The 18,588-nt window shown below is 51.1% G+C and overlaps 1 protein-coding gene and 1 long non-coding RNA gene across 8 annotated transcripts; one reads left to right on the plus strand and one right to left on the minus strand.

The window, feature by feature from the left end:
• Positions 1-1,009: 1,009 nt before the first annotated feature.
• On the minus strand, positions 1,010-10,229 carry LOC122702971. 7 transcript variants are annotated; one of them, XR_006343389.1, is made up of 4 exons: positions 10,141-10,229; positions 5,652-5,750; positions 5,485-5,565; positions 1,010-1,548 (listed from the first exon to the last, which is right to left on the minus strand). It is a non-coding gene; the product is annotated as an uncharacterized LOC122702971 (long non-coding RNA). The 7 variants fall into 7 exon arrangements; XR_006343386.1 differs by lacking the exon at positions 10,141-10,229 and adding an exon at positions 9,114-9,764 and having other exon boundaries at positions 5,652-5,783; XR_006343384.1 differs by lacking the exon at positions 10,141-10,229 and adding an exon at positions 9,114-9,762 and having other exon boundaries at positions 5,652-5,779.
• A 1,391-nt stretch (positions 10,230-11,620) lies between these two features.
• ID2 (inhibitor of DNA binding 2) lies at positions 11,621-15,013 on the plus strand. The gene is made up of 4 exons (XM_043916993.1): positions 11,621-11,819; positions 12,372-13,077; positions 13,401-13,464; positions 14,250-15,013. The coding sequence occupies exons 2-3, from the start codon at positions 12,730-12,732 to the stop codon at positions 13,455-13,457; spliced, it is 405 nt and encodes a 134-aa protein (XP_043772928.1). The 5' UTR covers positions 11,621-11,819; positions 12,372-12,729; the 3' UTR covers positions 13,458-13,464; positions 14,250-15,013.
• Positions 15,014-18,588: the final 3,575 nt, after the last annotated feature.

The following is an 18,588-nucleotide window of genomic DNA, read 5'->3' on the forward strand; positions in this document are numbered from 1 at the left end:
GGACAGGCCCAGATTCTGGCTCCCGCCTGTTGGCTGTGTCGACATGACGGGTGACAGGGCAGTTTCCCGACAGGTGAGATGGAGAGTGAGCTGGTCCTACCCAGAGGGTCTTGTAGGGTTTTGGAGATTAGGCCAAGATCTCTGGGAAAGCAGGGCTCAGGGCTTCTGAGCAGGACTTCATGAACTGTAGCTGCACCAGCCCCCTTCTGACTCCAGTCTCAGGACCAGAAATGACCACCCTGAGATGGCATCACAGGAAGACGGATGGCAGCTTTCTGGCAGCTCCAGCCCCTTTCTCGGTACTCAACCTTAGAGTCCTCATGCCAACAGGGTCTTTCAGGGGGAAAACAGTATCCCCAGGGGTCCCTGGAAGTCAAATCAGTGAGAAAATGGGATGAAGAACGTGGGCCCAACTAGGAAGCCTGATGGCTCCACACTCAAACCCATGACATGTAAAGAAAAACACCAAAATCACCATAAGATCTTAATGCTCAGAAGTGATGAGATGTTTCTATGATACAGTTTCTAGAATGTCTGGAGGCCCCAGATGCTCTTACTGGGAGGGGTGTCCACAGATGGTCACCTTCCTCTCCCACCCAGCTTTCCTGTCCTCTCCAGGGCCCTGGAGTCAGTCAGGCCATTTATCCTACTTGGTTTGGGTTCAAAAAATATAGTCATTCATTATGGTGATAAACTATAAATTAGGGAAAAGGGAGCAGGGATTCTGATTGGTTAAAAATGAACCCACGCTATGTGTGTGCACGCTCAGCCGTGTCCAACTCCTTCCAACCCCATGGACTGTATGTAGCCTGCCAGGCTCTTCTGTCCATGGGATTTCCCAGGCAAGAGTACTGGAGTGGGTTGCCATTTCCACCTCCAGGGTTTTTCCCAACACAGATATTGAACTCATACCTGCTGTAGCTCTTGTATTGGGAAGTGGATTCTTTACCACTGAGACACTGGGGAAGCAGACTTACACTATATACCTGAATACATGCTCCATGATGTCAAATAAAACATCAGACACTTTTAAAAAGTAAGGTGTTTTTGTTAAACATGGACATACACTTATTTTGTGCATTGTAAATCATCTATTGTAAAACTTTCAGGGGGGAAAAGCCAAAATATGTTATCAATGATTACAGCTACAATGCATGTGTAAGATTACACTTAGAAACCCTGATTCACCACCAACCCCGCCCCCCGCATCTCTAATTTCTCTTTTTGTGGCAATTTAGTCATCAGTGTAACAAACTGCTCCAAAGCATAGTGGTTCCAGACCATAGTTCCTTCTCTCATATTCTCAAGGCTTGGATCCTCAGCTGAACGTGGTCTGTCAGTGGCTGGGGTGAGGTCACCTTCAAGCTTTCCAGGCTGGACATCCAAGGTGTCTCCTTAACTCACAGTGGGGTGCTTAACTGGGATGATGTGGGGCCCAGGACTGGCCCCTCCCTCTGTTAGCTCTTTCTGTGTGGCCTCTCCATGAAGGGAGCTTGCATTCCCCAAAGCATGGTGGACTCCAAGAGGCCCAGATTTCTTCCATGGAGACTGTAAGAGAAGAGCCAAGAAAGCAAAGTGGAAACCAGAAGGCGTCTTTGACGATTTCCTGGGAAATCACACAGGACCACACCCACTGCATTCTCTTGGGTGCACAGGGCCTCCCCAGGTCCAGTCTGGGAAGGATGACGCCCACATTGAACCCTTGGAAGCATAGTTCATTAAGGGGCATCTTTGGAGAGTAGTGACCTCAAAAGCTACTGGTGAAGGACAAGCTAAATAAATTTCAGGGACCACTGCAAAGTGAAAGTGCAGCCCACCCACCTCATTCAAACAGCAGAAAAAGAATTCTTCTTTTCTTCCACATCTCTCTCTACTTGTCATCAAGGTTCATTTGTGATTTAATGGCATTTTCTTGGTCACAAGGATACTTAGGCAAATAAAGACTCAGGTGCCCAGGGCCCTGGTATGCAACTCAGCACGCAGGCCACATTCACCCACTCCGACCCTTCCTGCCCCCAGTCCTGGGTTCTGGGGGTCAGAGGCGCAGTGGTGGATCAGCAAGAGGCAGGAACAAGTGGCAAGAACCCAGGGACGTAGGAAGATAAGACCCCCATAGAGCCCAGGCACCAACCCGCAGTACATACTCCATTTTCCGATCAAATATCACTCAGAAAACACAACTGAAAGATAGATTGTTAAGACTCTCAAGATAACACCTGCAGAGCATTAAACCCCAGGCACGGGGCCCCTCTGAGCTAGGTGCCCAGCAGACATGCCACTGGGGCCAAGGAGAAATGATAGAGCCGGAGCGCCAGCAGCATGAGCAACATGAGCAGACCCCTGCCGTGGGAGGGGAAAGATCCCTCCAGCTTGCCCAGCTAGCCAGGACCCAGACGGTGCTAGTGGAATGAATCAGACTCCACTGAAAAGAATTCTAAGCAATTCTTCCAGCCAAGGGCAAGGACAATACTCATTTAGACTGGGGACTCGACAACGATCAGACTCAAGGATGCCTCCACACACCTGCTGTCAGGGCCCAATTGGGCTTGATGAAAGCAACAGTTAAATCATATTTTTTATTTTTTTTTTTTAAATCCAGGACTTGATGAAATAATGTACCTGGGAAAGTACTTGCAAATCCAAACAATAAAGAAATGTGAATAGCTTTCTTCAAACAGAGACCATTGCTTCATGTTTTCTATTTCATTAAATGATAAACATTGGGTACTTCTATTTCAGGCAAGATGGAGTAGATGTGCTTCTCCTCATTCCTGCCAAGGAGAGCCTCCTGCCTGGAGATCAGCGAGAAAACAGACATCGGGAGACTCTGTGAGGCGGAGAGAAGGGCAGACTAGCTGCCTACTCTGGGGCCCAAGGAAGGACATGGCGATGTTTTCCCTGGGTTTTCTTCATGCTTCTTATATCCTGGACGGGGGGCTGGGGAAGTAGGTACCCAGAAGCATCAGTGGACATGGAAAAAGACAAAGAAAAGCCTGTACTTTCAAGCAGCGGACCAGGAATGAGGCAGCCTGGTAAGACAGCAAACTTCCAGACAATAATTATGTGACTCGAAAGAAGCACCGCAGATACAGCCGAGGCACCAACTCCACCTCCATCACAAAGGCCGAGTGGAGAGTCTGCATCTCAGCCTCCCTCCACGACAGGGTGGTGATACAGATGGTGGGGTGGGGAGCAGCGGCGCTCCTCGGCAAGGAGCCCCCTCAAGAATGTCAACAGAGATCACACGGGAGCCTGGACTCTCACCCCCACCCAGCAGTAACCAGGCCCTGCTCCCCTTCCCCACGGGGTGGTCTCAGCGGGGGTTGGGTGGGGAGCTGGGGCATTCACACCCTTCCGGAGGCAATAGGTCTTCACCCTCCACCATGAAGGGTGAAGCCAAGGCATGTCTCCCCTCACCCACCACCACCACCCCGCCCCACCCCCAGCCAGGGTGGTGGGGGCAGAGACTTGCTCTCACAGAAGATGTAAATAAGATCCAGAGTCTCATAATACCCCAAAAGTCCAGGTTTCAAACAAACATCCCTCTTCTTTCTAAGAAACAGGAAAAGCTAAATTTGAATGGGAAAAGAATACAGTTGCCAACACTGAGTTGACATGATGTTGGAATTAACTATTAAGGATTTTATAGCAGCCACAAAAAAAAAAAAAAAAGTCTTTCAAGGAGCAACTCTGAATACTCTCCAAAAAATGGAAAAAATAGAAAATCTCAGTAAAGAAATAAAAGATACAGACAAGAACCAAATGGAAAATTTCAAAATGAAAAGTACAATAGCCAAAGCAAAACACTCATTGGATATATTCAAAAAGCAAAATGGAGAGGGTAGTGAAAAGAATCAGTGAACTTGAACATCAGGGCAGTTCAGTCCCTCAGTCATTTCCGACTCTGCGACACCATAGACTGCAGCACACCAGGTTTCCCTGTTCATCACCAACTCCCCGAGCTTGCTCAAACTCATGTCCATCAAGTTGGTGATGCCATCCAACCATCTCATCCTCTGTCGTCCCACCTTCAATCTTTCCCAGCATCAGGGTCTTTTCCAGTAAGTCAGTTCTTCCAATCAGGTGGCCAAAGTAGAAAACTTGATGATATAAAAATAGAAATAATCCAGTTTGACCATCAGAAAAAGTAGAACACCACCCCCCACACACACAAAAGCACAGCCTCACAAACCTGTGGGACTATAAGAAAAGATCTAATATTCTTGTCATCAGAGCCCCAGAAGGAGAGGAGAAAGAGGGAGGGGCTGACAAAGTATGTTAAGAAATAATGGCTGAAAATTTTTCTAATTTGGCAAAAGACTTAAACCTACAGAGTCAAGAAGCTGAGACACCTTCAAAATGGAAAAACAAAGAAATCCTTGCCAAGATACATCACGGACACGTTTCTGAAAACAGAAGATACAAAGAACAGGGAGAAAAAGCATCTTATTTACAAAGGAAAAAACAATTTGAGAAACAGCAGATTTCTCATCAGAAACCATAGAGGCTACAGTAAAGTGGCATAGCATGTCAAATGTGGAAAGAATTCTAAACCAGAAGTCTAGATCCAACAAAAACATCTATCAGCAATCAAGAAGATAACAAGACCTTCTCAGACGCAGTGAAACTGAGAGAGCTTGTCACCGGCAGACCTACCCTTAAACAATGTCTAAAGGATGCCCTTGGACAAGAAAGGAAATAATAAAAGAAAGCATATTGGAGGGACTTCCTTGATGGTCCAGGGGCTAAGATTCTATGCTCCCAACGGAGGGGGCCTGGGTTTGATCCCTGGTCAGGGAATTAGATCCCACGTGCCACAACTAAGACCTGGTGCAGCCAAATAAATGAATATTTTAAAAAGGATGTCCTTAGTGGGCCAATGGTTCGGAGTCCATCTGTCAACGTGAGGGGCACAGGTTTGATCCCTGGTCCAGGAAGATTCCACACGCCTGGGAACAGCTGAGCCCAGGTGCCACAACTACGGAAGCGCATGCCCCTAGAGCGCATGCTCTCCTGCAGAAAAGCCACTGCAATGAGAAACCTGTGCACCGCAACTGGAGAGTAGCCCCCGCCTGCAGCTGCTAAAGAAAGTCCACGTGCCGCAACGAAGACCCAGCACAGCCAACAAATAAATTTAAAAAAAAAAAAAAAACTGTAAAAAATTTCCTTCAAAAGAAAGAATACTGGAACATCAGGAAGGAAGACTGAACAAGGGAGAAAGTAAAGATGGGGGTAAATGCGACATACCCCTTGTCTTCCTTATCTTCTTGGGCTTTCCAAAAAACAAATGTATGGGTCCTCAAGAGGAACAGGCGAACTGCAGCTGCTGCAGGACTGATCGCACAGATTACCTGTCATTTCATCAGGGTGGAACCTGCACCACCTGCATCCATGTCTCCTCAGCATTTCCTGGGCCACTCACCAAACCCAATTAAGCAGAATTTCTAGAGATGTGGGCCCCAGGACTCTGTCTGTAAAGGTTACCTGCACTAAGAAGTAAACTCCTCAGACCTGAGTTGAACTTCTGTCAATAGAGAGTCAGGCTCAGTCCCTTGGTGTTAATACCTGAGGAAGGGGAAAGCAAAGTGTTTTATAAATTCCCTGCAGGACTGGAACAAATTTCAAGGTTAAAAAAGTAATTGACATCCCACCTGAGGTCAAGGTCACACACCTCTGGATCATCACAGGTACCATTCTAGGGAGTGTGGGCTCACAGAGGCGTCTGTTGTTCTTCTATGCCTCAGCTTCTCCTGTAAAATGGAGGCAGCATCTGTCTCTCCTAACTCATGGGGGCAAAGTGAAGAGCAAAACAGGCAAGCTGTGATGAGCTTGTAAATGATTGTTCTTACCCAGGGTGAACGATTAACCTCCCCTTAGAGAGGGCCATCACTGGAAAACAAGCTCATGGTTACCAGAGGATAAGGAGGTTAGGGGGATAAAACTGAGAGATTGGGACTGACAGGTACACACTAACCTACTGTAGGAGAAGGAAATGGCAACCCACTCCAGTATTCTTGCCTGGAGAATCCCCATGGACAGAAAAAACGTGGGGTCGCAAAGAGCATACAGGACTAAGCAACTAACACGCACGCGTGTGCGCGCGCGCACACACACACACACACACACACACACATAACAGAAGAAAATGAAAATAAAGACTTAAAAAAAAAAAAAAGAAACCTACTGTATAGCACAGGGAACTCTACTCGATACCGGGTAATAGCCTATACAGAAAAGAATCTTAAAGAGTGGATACAAAAAAAAAAAAAAAGAGTGGATACATACTTGTGTATAACTGATTCACTTTGTTGCACACTTGAAACTCACACAGCATTGTAAATCAGTTGTGTGCGTATGTGTGTGTGCACGCACTCACTTGCTAAACGGTGTCGGACTCTTGCAACCTCATGGACTGTAGCCCACCAGGCTCCTCTGTCCATGGGATTCTCCAGGAGTGGGTTGCCATTTCCTTCTCCAGATCTTGCCCCCCAGCTATCTAACCAGGTCTCCTCCCTGCCTCTCCTGCATTGGCAGGCAGATTCTTTACCACTGAGCCACCTGGGAAGCCCCATCAATCAACTGTACTCCAATAAAAATTTTAAAATAGAGAGGGTCATCACGGTTCCCTTTTTGCTTTGAAATGTAATGTATCTGTGCTCTTCGCAAAGACTCCAGGAAAGGCAGAAATGGTTAAGATGAAATGGACCACTTAATTCAACCGGTATAAAGAGTCTGGTTGATGGGCTGCATTGGCATCGAAACAGATGAGGGTCCTGACATCAGCAGCGCTGGGAAGACAGTGTGATCACCATCGGGCTGAAGGTGGGTGCCCAGGACTGCTCCTCCCGGGGCGCCCCCACAGGTCCCCAGCACTCACCTCCCTGAAAATGCAGCCCTAGATCCTGTCACCTCCTCTGGACAGGGACAGCAGTGACATGGGACAGGGGTCAGAGGGCTTGCAGAACCCTCGGGCTATTTCCAGCTGAGAGAAGGTCTACTGTAAATTGTACTTTTTAGGGAAGAGGGATGGTAGAACCTGGGCGTAAAAGCCCCAAGGACTTGGGGGTGGGGGAGATAGAAGGCTGTCAAAGTTTTTTAAAATAAAGCCCGTCCACCAGCCGCCCGCACTGGCGGCTCCTGGGTACCTCCCCGGGTCGGGAAAAGGCAGGGGCCAGAGCGCCGCGGGCGCAGGACGAGTGTCCTCCGAGCGGGCCCCGGCCCCGGCCGGAGCCCCTGACCTGTCGGCGGGACAGGGCGGCAGGGCGCGGCGGGGTGGCCATCCGGGCCGGGCGCGCACGTGGTGCGGGGCAGGCGGGTTCCTCCCCTCTGAAGTCATGGACTTGGCTCACAGTACCGTGGCCAGCGCGCCAATGTGGCTTCGGCCAAAAAGGCGGAAAAAAAAAGAAAAGGCGCACAATGTGTTTCTTGTTAGAGACTCGCAACCGGGGCCGCGAGTTTTGCTTTGGGGGCCGTATTATAATATTAAAATGCAGCCTGATTCCGGACAAGCCCGCCCTTGTCGCTGGCCGGAGAGGGTTACCGCGGTTTCCCACGGACGCCGGCGGGCAGCCCGGCGACCGGGGCGCTGCGTGCCGCGAGGGGGGCGCACGGTGGGCGGCGGCCCGGGGTCCGAGCGATGACCCGGGCTCCCCGCGGGGGCCGGACCCCCGCAACGCGCGCCTCTGGGCGGCGCAGACTCGGCGACGCCAGCCCCGCGCCCGCCAGCTCGCGGGCGGCCGGGGGTTGTTTTCCAAGCTCTTATCTCTCGCTCAAGTTAATTTTCTTTTTTAATTTGGTGACCGGAACAAAAGTCACAGGAAAATCCTTTGTGAAAGCCAAACGCGGCCACAAATCGGGGCACCTCACAGCGTTTGTAACTAAATATTTGCCGTGCTGGTAGTTAAATCGGCCCCTCCGCCAAACTTTCCAAACTTTGCTTTCTTTGAACGGGGCTGAAAGGTGATCTCCCTACAAGGAGATCAGACGGTTGAAGGCAATTGGATTTAGCACGCCGTTTTTCCTGGTGCTCTTGAGATCTCTGGGCAAACAGGACCGCGAGCGAATCCTAGAAGGAATTAGGGCCGGGGTGGGGGCAGCGCGGGGGAGGGATGCCCGCTAAGCCACGGTAGTAGCTGAAGCGCTTTGTTAATGCAATTTATTAGCTGTGAGCGACGAGAAATAAGAGGTTAGGCAGGTCTTCAAAACTACCCAAAGGGAGAAAAATAAACATCCCCTTGTTTACTTTTTGTGGTTTGGTTCATTTTCTTCCCCTCTCGTTGCCCCTCATCGAAGGCTGTTTTAAACCCAAATTCGGTTATCTGGTTTCAGAGTAAGGGTTCCCTCTTGCCAAGGTATTAAATAAACAAGCAAAGCAAAAACTTGAATCCTTATGTAACCCAGATGCTGTTTCCTCGAAAACCACAACAAACTCTGCTAAACCAGATAACTGGATCGGCGGGAACAGTCGTGTGTCCCCACCCCACCCCCACCCCCAGGGTCCGCCGAGGACAGCCGTGTTCAGGACCTCCTCTCCAGGGCAGACGATAAATAATTGCTGCTAACACTCTAAGCCGCGGATGCGCACCCCGAGGGATCCGGATCCCATAAACTGTCCGGGAATGTTGGCATCTGGTTCTTAAAATGGAACTTTCCCTAGAGATAAAGCCAGGACCGAGGCGGCGTCTGCATCCTCAGGCCCACTTGGAACTTTTCTGGCCTCTTGATGTTCGCAGCTGAAAGCGCAGCTCTGGAAAGAGGCGACGTCTGCCCGGCTTTGTAGTGGTAATGAGGACGCAGACGCGGGTCGGCGGCGCGCGGAGGCTGGGAGCCGCGAGACCCGGCTGCCCAAACTCCAGCCTCCCGGAGGGCGAAGGGAGGAGGCCGTTTAGGGCAACTGCCCAAGGTTTCGAGGAGGGGCAGTATGGGGGGGCGGGAGGGAGGGGGCCCTGCAAAGGTATTTTGGGGAGTCCAGCATCAAAGTCCTCCTCGCGAGGATCCCAAGGAATAAATCACTCTCGCCCTCCACTGAGACACTTTCTCCCCATCGGCCCTCCCCTAGCGCCGGCCCCACCGTGAGCGCCTCGGTTGCAAAAACAAATAAAATAAAGCAAAACCTTTTGCTTTGGCAACCTCTAAGCCACATGACGCCTCCTCTGCACAAGGAAGATTTCTTTCTTCTCCCTCTCCTGGCTTTTCGTGTGTGTGTGTGTTTTTGTTTTTGTTTTCTTCTCTCCCAACCAGCCCCCCTTTTCTTTTCTTCTCGGTCCTCGGTCCTCCTTCCTTGCCCCAAATCGCTGGAAACTTAAGACGCGCGGCGGCTGCAGGTGCGCGCGGGCCGGGCGGTGGGGCCGGGGCGCGCCGGGGCCGGCCGGGCCTCGCAGGCATTGATCAGCTGGGCGCGCGCGCTGAGTGACGGCGCGGTTGCCATGGCAGCCGCCTGAGCGGCGCCGCGAGGACAAGGCGGCCGGGCGGCGTGAATGGGCGGCGTCACGCGCCTGGCGCCAGAGAGTCTGCTCCCGGGCTCCGGCCCCGGCCCCGCCGCGGCCCGGCCCGCGCGCCGCCGCCGCCGCCGCCGCGCATTCATCACCTGTCAGGGCTCGCTCGGGGGGTCACGGGCTGGATGGACGCAGCTGGGAGAACAAAACCGGGGGGAAGAGAGGCGAGCGCTCCCCAGCGCGCCAGATGTGCCAGGAGGACCTTGAGACACCCCCTCCTCCGCACCCCCCCCGCCCCCCGCCTTCCCGCAGGCTCCTCCCGCCCCCAGTTGCATCACGCGGGGCGGGGGGTGGGGGGTGGAATTGCAAAGGCTGTCCCGCCAGCCTGGCGCGCCCGGCCCGGAGCTGCTTCTCATTACCGCGAGGGGCCAGTCGCCCTGGGAGCCGGCGGCCGGGCCCAGGGTGGAGACCGAGGGAGTGAAGCCCTGGAACCAGGTTAGGCGACCTTCCCGGGCCGGCGTGTGACTTTAAGTAGAGGAGGGGGGGCATGCATCTCCACCCCCCCCACCCCCCCACCGGAAACCATTCACACCTTCCCACCACCCACGGATCTAGCAGATCCAGGGCCCATCTGCAGCTTTAGAGGCCTCAAATTGAAGCCCACGGAGACGCCAATGGACAGATTTTTTTTTTTTTTGTAACCCACCTCGAAAATGCTCTAACACCGTTTTCCCGATGAAAACAATTTTAAAGGTAATGTCGTATTGGGCTTGCTGAGACAGAACGTACTAGGAACTCAGGCCTTTAAAAAAGAAAAATCATGAACTTAGCCTCATAGTCCCCTTAAGTTGACCTTTAAATTAATATAGAACTGGTTGGCCTGCCAGTCGAACCGAATTCCACTCATCCAGGCTGAGTGGACTCTGACATGGCCGATAGAGGAAGAAACACCAGAAAACTTTAACCATATTTAGCAGCTTTACTGCATCAGGGTACACAGATGAGCCTGGGAGAAGGCAGTGCCTTAATCAACTTTACGAGTGTGTAAAGTAATCCCGCACAACGCTCATTAGGAAGCAGCCCGGAGCCCGGCTGGAGGGATAATGAGGCTGGCACGGATGTTAACATACGGTGTCCTTGGAAAAAGCTAGGAATGCGTCAGTATCTCAGAGCTGCAATGTCCAAGAATCACAAGTAATAATTTGAGAATCCCAAAGATGTTTGTTTACATTGGCTATTATTGTAAAATAGTCAAAGTATAACATCATGAACCAAAATAGTGTCAAAACAAAATCTGTTCCACTGTGGCACGTATGTGACAGAAACACATGCACACGAAGTACATCAAAAGGTTCGAACTGTGGGGGCTCGGGGATGAAATCATTTCCAGACTTAATATCAGAGGAGAGGTGGGGACTCCACTGCTGTTCGCAAAGAAGTCGCAGACAGCATTTGCTGGGCAGGCCCTGAGCAGATTTCCCGCTGGTCAGGAAACCATCAGCTCCATCCTCCCACCTGAGATGGCTGGATTTTTGGAAGGTGATATCTACCCTAGCGCCACCAACTTTTCCTCCCTCGAGAGCAGCCGAAGTGCAGGCACAGGGCTGTAGCTGGTGTCCAGGACCAGACCGGCTGGCCCACCAGCTGAGGAATTAATCATTAATTGAAGGAAAATATACTGTTTCCCCATTATTAAGCTTTACTTTTTCTCCAGTTCTGCCCTCTTTCTCCTTCTTAAAGGCCGAGGAGATACAGACTGAGATAAAAAAGTAAACAAGATACTTAAAAATAGAATGCTTTTTCAGACCTTCTAGTTTATTGTATTCTAGAAAAATGATTTTCAAAACACACAAGTAATTTACTGTAGTCTTCCCTTAAGCTAGAATTACGTGTAAATTCACTGAAAAGGATTTGAGTAAATAACTGCAAACCGTTTTGTATTTAGACCTCAGGAATGAGTTCTTAAAAGATTTCTAGAAAGAAAACAAAAGGTGGGGGCGGAGGACACAACCTGAAGCTCCCTCCAGTGCTAGTGCTGAAAAGATTCCCAACCTGGTACCTGATAGATTTTCTTTTTAACAGTGTGAAGATAGTGACCGTGGCTGGGGCCACCTACCTGTACAAAACTTTAAAAATACAGCAGGCGCTGAAATGTGACACCAGAAATCACTCTGTGCATAGCTAGTCACTTTCCTTTGCCACCTACACTGCAGAGCGGACCAGCAGCCTCTCAAGGGTAGTGTATGTAAATACAGCTTCAATATGCAAATACTCCTAATGATTTCCGATTGATAGCTTTACTACAATAGCCCTTCCCAGTGCTAGAGAGGGAACCCAGGAAGGGTCCCGTGTCTCGAGCTCCTTAGCGATCAGCACGGTTATTCAGTAAGTACTCATTTCACAGAGTTTACAATACTGCCTCCTGCGTTGCTCCGGGTTGCACGATCCCACGCTTAAACCTGTCGTTGAAATGCGCGCGCGTGGGTGTTTTGGGGTTTGTTTTTGTTTTTACAAAGCTTTTCCTGATCTTAAGAGGCCGATCTCACTCTACAAACAGCAGTTGTCGATGGCAAACTTATTTGCGTTTTCCCCTTTTTCGGAAATGCTTTTTATAACGTCTTGATGACTTTCCGGGAGGCGCGGGGAACCGTGGTGGCTTTCCCCCTCTGCCGTGCAGATTCCGCCGGTGGTGCTGTGATCTTAGTGATGCTGAAAGCTTGGAGGTGTAGCAGCCTCCATCGGGGGGGGCACCTTTAGGGAGAGGGTCCCGCCTAGTGATCGGGATTGGAATTGGGGTGCACGCTTACGTTCCCGGGGTGTCCCCGCCCCCACCGCGTCCGCGCCCCCCTGCTCCCGGTGCTCGGCCCTCACCCGGCCCCTGCCCACCCCCAAGTCCCCCCGGGCCCCGCGCTCACTGTACTCTATTTACCACCGCAGCTGGTCTGGCGCCCGTCCCGCCCACCCCCACGGCGATTGGCTGAGAACGCGGAAGGACCGAGCGCTCGCCTCGCGCCTGCTCCTGCCAATGGGCGCGCCCGCCTGGCCTGATGGACGCGCCTCCTTCCACCAATGGGGGCTCGGGAAAGCCAGGTCGTGTGGCCCCGGCGAGCGCGTATAAAAGCCTCCGGGCCGGGCTCCCCGCTTCATTCTGAGCCGAGCGCGGTGCCGAGCGCAGCGAGCTCTGTAGGCGGCGGCGGCGGCGGCGGCAGCGGCGGCGGCGGCGGCGGCGGCCTGAGCTTCGGGGCAGCCCGCTTCCTTCCTCCCAATCGCTTCGCTTCCCTTCCCCGCGGTCAGTATGAAAGCCTTCAGTCCAGTGAGGTCCGTTAGGAAAAACAGCCTTTCGGACCACGGCCTCGGCATCTCCCGGAGCAAAACCCCGGTGGACGACCCGATGAGCCTGCTGTACAACATGAACGACTGCTACTCCAAGCTCAAGGAGCTGGTGCCCAGCATCCCGCAAAACAAGAAGGTGAGCAAGATGGAAATCCTGCAGCACGTCATCGACTACATCTTGGACTTGCAGATCGCGCTGGACTCGCACCCCACCATCGTCAGCCTGCACCACCAGCGACCCGGACAGAGCCAGGCGTCTAGGACGCCGCTCACCACCCTCAACACCGACATCAGCATCCTGTCCTTGCAGGTAAGACCCGCTCCCCCCAGCGATGCTCTGGTAGAGCCGTTGTCAGGCGGCGGGCCCAAGTCGCTGACTTACAGATGGGCTAATAACTTTATCATCACTATCCCTGTTATTGTCATTTAAAAAAAAAAAAAACAAATCTGCTGTGGAAGGAGTCGTGTGCGTGAAATTGTTAAGTTATGACATGTTAATGCCTTTGAGTCTGAATTCAACATAAACGTGGGTTATTGGAACTTGCTGTTCAAAATAAAACTATTTTTTTTTAAAGGTTCTTTCTCCTTAAGGTTGTCTAACGTCTCGTGCCTTTCCCCCCCTTTCTCTCGCAGGCTTCTGAATTCCCTTCTGAGTTAATGTCAAATGACAGCAAAGCGCTCTGTGGCTGAATAAATGGTGAGTGTCTGCTTGTGTCCCCCGTTGATGAACTGGCGCTTGGAGTGTGTGTGTGCGCGCGTGGGTACTTGCGTGTCTGTAAAATTGGGGGATTTGGTAAGTGAACGTGTACTTCGTTATGTTGCATGCAGTACATTGTTTACACGTACTAGACATGAAGGGCCATCTAGTTCCTGTTACTCAAAATCCCAGAACGTTTTTCTTTAAAAAAAAAAAAAAATCAATGCCTGTAACTTACTCCCAAGGTGGTGAAGGGGAATACATACTGGCTTCTTGTGCGCCTGTAACATGCCCCGGCTGTTTTCTGCTATTGCTCTGGTACTATGAAGTACTAACCTCCATATAATTAATCTTATCACCGCAAATTCCATAGGGATCCTCCTTCCCCAAAACTCCAGCCCCCTGGGATTCGGCTAGCTGAGCATTGCTACCCTGTGTCTCAGACCCTGTGATGTGGGATTCCGACTTCCCTATCTGTTAACTAAAGGGCTGTTTTCAATCAAATAATTGTTACAAGAAGCAGACTGGCGCCTGTAAGCACTGCCGTTGGAGATCCAAATAGGAGATTGCGTTGGGAAGTTTTCCCCTGAGCCTCTGCTATTTTCATGTTTAATTTGCGCTGTCCAGGCCGAGTGTGTGCGCTGCATCTGGACGCCAGGGTTTGCCCAATGTTTGAGTGTTTGGTTAAATGTTCAAACTGCGGCTTCCTCCAGGCGCCAGTCTGCCTGCCTCTGCCCTTAGGTTAAAACCTCCTAAACAGTCCTTTCTCTCCCGATCTCTTGCAGGTGTTCATGACTTTTTTTTTCCCCTTTGCACAACAACAACAACAAATCCACAGGCTCTTTTAAGGCGCTGAACTTACTTTTCAACCATTTCACAAGGAGGACAACAAGTCAAATGGACCTTAAAAAAAAAAAAAGGAAGGAAAACTTAAGAATGATCATCTTCCCCAGGGTGTTTTCTGACCTGGACTGTGATATTAGTTATTTATGAAAAAGACTTTTAAATGCCCTTTCTGCAGTTGGAAGGTTTTCTTTATATACTATTCCCACCATGGGGAGCGAAAACGTTAAAATCACAAGGAATTGCCCAATTTAAGCAGACTTTGCCTTTTTTCAAAGGTGGAGCGTGAATACCAGAAGGATCCAGTATTCAGTTACTTAAATGAAGTCTTTTGGTCAGAAATTACCTTTTTGACGCAAGCCTACTGAATGCTGTGTATATATTTATATATAAATATATATATATTGAGTGAAACCTTGTGAACTCTTTAATTAGAGTTTTCTTGTATAGTGGCAGAAATGTACATTTCTGCATATAAAGTGTAATGATGTACTTATTCATGCTAAACTTTTTATAAAAGTTTAGTTGTAAACTTAACCCTTTTATACAAAATAAATCAAGTGTGTTTATTGAATGGTGATTGCCTGCTTTATTTCAGAGGACCAGTGCTTTGATTTTTATGCCATGTTATAACTGAACCCAAATAAATACAAGTTCAAATTTATGTAGACTGTATAAGATTATAATAAAACATGTCTGAAGTCAATGCCTGAATTCTGAATGATTTTTAAGATTCTGTCTCTACCTCGCCATTTTATTTAATCCCTCCTCCTTCATCGCTTCTACCACCCCTAAGTCTTGGAATCTGCAGTGCGGAGAAGGCCCTTATCAGATAGATGTGTGGTCAGGGCTAGCACTCTGGGGCAAAGGGCTGTTGCTGCTTTTTAGGGGAGCTGACCGTGCTGGGGAATCTGTAAACCCAGAAGTTTCTCTTAGTCTGTCAAGGAAAAAGTTCTGTGCCTTGGGGTGGGGTTTCCAACCCAAGAGTTACTGTGGTGGGGACTCCTAGCACTTTAGATGACGGTTCAAATAAATGTGGAATCTGGAGGACGAGTTGTCCGAGTGGATAAGACACTTCTGCAGCAGATGAAACTGCTGTTAATCAGGAAAGAACACTTTAGATGACGGTTCAAATAAATGTGGAATCTGGAGGACGAGTTGTCCGAGTGGATAAGACACTTCTGCAGCAGATGAAACTGCTGTTAATCAGGAAAGAAAAGAATCCACAGAATTTCCGAACCTGATTTTAAGATTTAGAGGTGGGACCAAAAAAAAACCCTCCATGCTACTGGTTGCTCCTAAGGCCCCTTGGCCCTGGGGATGAAGCTGTAATATGGCCGCGAGCTCCCTCCTGCACCTGTAGCTCAACCAGCCTGGGGAGGAGGCTTGGGCCCTGCCCGGGCTCCGAGACAGGTTTCTGTTTAAATCTTTAAATCGCCCTTCATCCTTGGCTGCGCTTGGACTGCGCAGGGAAGGATCTGAGTGCTGTGTCCACCGCATCCCTCACGTGGCAACGTTGGGACCGGCTTCAAAATGCAGAGCTAGTGTAGGTACGTGTTTACAATTCATCTGTATCCCCGTATATTGATACTACCTTCTCATGTTGGAAGACACTTCCGCCGGGGCGTGTGGCTTGAGGGTGGGGGTGGGATGCTCGGAAGGCCGGTTCGGGGTGGACGGGACCTGGAGAAGGAGCTGGGAAGATGGGCCGGTGAGGATGGGGCGCGGGGCGGGGGGTGGTCTCACCTGGGGCCACCGTCTCAGGCCCAGCCAAACAGGTGTTCGGGTGGCGCCGGCGAGTCGGCCCCGGGCGACTGCCGCGTTTCCGGGCCCGACACGAAATCCATCGCGGCCCGAGCGCGGGGCGGGGGCGGGGGCCCCGGCAGTCCCAGCTTCGCCGGGTTCCTGCACCCGTCCAGGGCGGGGGGATTGGGGTGGGCGTGCAGCCGCCCGGGCCAGCTCTGCTCCTCACCCGCGCTCTGCGCATCGTCCCCGCCCCCGGGCCGCATCCTCGTCCGCAGGTGGGCAGGTCCTTGGATCCGGGGGCCGTCGCCGTTGTCGTGGATCATCATATCCCCGGGCTCCGGTGGCGGGCCCCTTGCGGAGCCGGTTATCCCCACCGTGGCCGCCCTTCAGGACTGGACCCGGCCGTCGGTCCACCCGTCCTCCGCCCCTCCAGCGCCCGGCACGACGGGCCACCCCGCGTGAGGCTGCACCTGGGAGCGGCGAGGGGGGGAAGCGCCAGGCCAGGTTGCTGCCCACCCGCGTCCTTTCCTTCTGGGGGGGCGAGGAGCGCAGATCCCAGGTTCGGTGCCCCGCCCGCGGTCGGCTCGGACCGAGACCGTGTCTGACCCGGACCGAGGGGTCCCCCGCGCGAGGGCTCCCTGGTCTTGCGGGGGAAGCGTGGGGTGGGCCGGGCCCGCACCGTCGGTAGGAGTTGCGGGCCGTTCGCGCCTTTCGATCGACGACCTAAGGGAGCAGCCGCGTCCGGGAAACGGGCGCCCTTCCGAGGGGACTTGGGGCGCCGGAGCCTGGCTAGCCTTTTCGGGTCCGGCCGGTGGAGGCCGGGCGCCACCTGCTGGCCACCGCGAAGAGGGCAGTTCGCGAGCGGTGGTCCTCTCGGGCGAAGGGCTTTGAGGCTTAGATGCGGTGTTAGCATCAGGGAGATGTAGCCTTTTGAAAATGAAGGATGGTGTTCTGCAAGCTTACTTCTCCAGCACATGTACAGTGGTTTCCACATGCGACTCATTTCATCTTTACTACTTCATAATTTGGATAAGATCCCTTTTGCAAACTAGTATCTACCACCAACTCGACACCAGGATTTTTTTTTAAAGTATCAGATGTGATCCTTGGCCTCAAATAGATGATAAGGGGATTGTGGAGAAAAATGAATTGTGAAGTCCAACGAAAGCCCGAACGTTCTCCCTTCTCTTACCTTAAGCTTCTGTTTAACTGAATTTTTTTCTTTTCTTTCTGAATTATTTAAGCACTTTAGCCAGAATCTTCAATGCTGTGTTAAAGGAATAGGGGTGAGTGAAAGTGGGTATTCTTGTCATATCCTGGCCCTTGGAGCACAGGTCACCCTCCATCCCTTATGGATGACCTGGCTGTATGTTGTAATACATAGTCTTTATCCATTTTAGGAAGAACCCTTCCATTGTTATGGATTTCTTGAGAATTTTAAATCATAATTTGGGTGTTGAATTTGGTAAAATACTTTTACCATATTTATTGATATTATTTCTCTAGTACATGATACTGATTTTTCTGATGCGAACTACTCTTTCATTTCTGCAATTAATCCTACCTGAACATGTATTGTTCTTTTTATAGACATTATTGCATTCTATCAGCCAATATTTTGCTTGGAATTTTTGAGAATAAAATAGAGCTGTGGTATTTTGTGCAGACCTTATCTAATTTTGGAATCAAGGTCACACTAACCTCAAACAGTAAATGTCAGTTTACATTTACTCTTAGTCCTCAAAGCCATGGATAAATCCTCAGAGGTTGGCAGACGTAAATCCTCCATCCTGTGGAAACTGGGTTCAGAGAGGTGACTTGAGTGAGGTAGGACACATAGCCGTTTGCAGACAGGGCGACTCGGCCCCATGTCCTACTGGAGTGGAGAAGGGGCTTCTGAATTTAAAAGGAAATAGCATTCTTGTCCATAAAAAGTTGTACCATGGAGCTTTTCTTTAAAAAAATATTTCAGCGTTAATTACTTATGGGGCTTGCTCTCCACAGTGTGGGCACGCGGCTCCAGGACCACTTGGAAAGTCAGTAGCCTGACTCACCACCCACCCTCCCCTTCTGTCCTGGTGGGAAGGCGCCTCCAGGCCTGGAGTATCTTTGTTCTGGTTGATGACACTGCCGAGACTTTGGCTGTCTTTCCGGTTCATCATAAAGATCATCTGAGACAGAGGCCGTGAGATGGGTTGAGAAGCTCAGTGGCAGGTACTGAGTTCAGTGCCAACCTCGGACACAGGCACTCTGAGTGGCACCAGCCCGAGGTCACAAGAATGCCAGGGAAGGCTGCAGAAGACACGTGCAGACAGAGCTGAAGCGGAGTAGGGGCAGGAGGGGCGTGCCCACCACTGTGGCCCTCCTGGCTGGGGGCGCCGGGCCTCACAACGTAGGGGCACTGGCCCGACGGGGATGGGGGTCAAGGTTTGGAAACCATGTGGAACCAGGGTGCCGCAGCTGAGGCCACCATGCAGAACCCTTGAAGGCCCCCAGTCTCAGCTGAAGTATAGACTAAAAAAATATATTGCTCAC

This window comes from Cervus elaphus, chromosome 11 (assembly GCF_910594005.1).
Source record: "Cervus elaphus chromosome 11, mCerEla1.1, whole genome shotgun sequence".
Taxonomy (NCBI): domain Eukaryota; kingdom Metazoa; phylum Chordata; class Mammalia; order Artiodactyla; family Cervidae; genus Cervus; species Cervus elaphus.

Bases quoted from the DNA above. Each gene is read 5' to 3' on its own strand.
- ID2 (XM_043916993.1), top strand. From the start codon at position 12,730: ATGAAAGCCTTCAGTCCAGTGAGGTCCGTTAGGAAAAACAGCCTTTCG. The intron at 13,078-13,400 runs GTAAGACCCGCT...TTTCTCTCGCAG, and splicing joins TCAGCATCCTGTCCTTGCAG to GCTTCTGAATTCCCTTCTGA.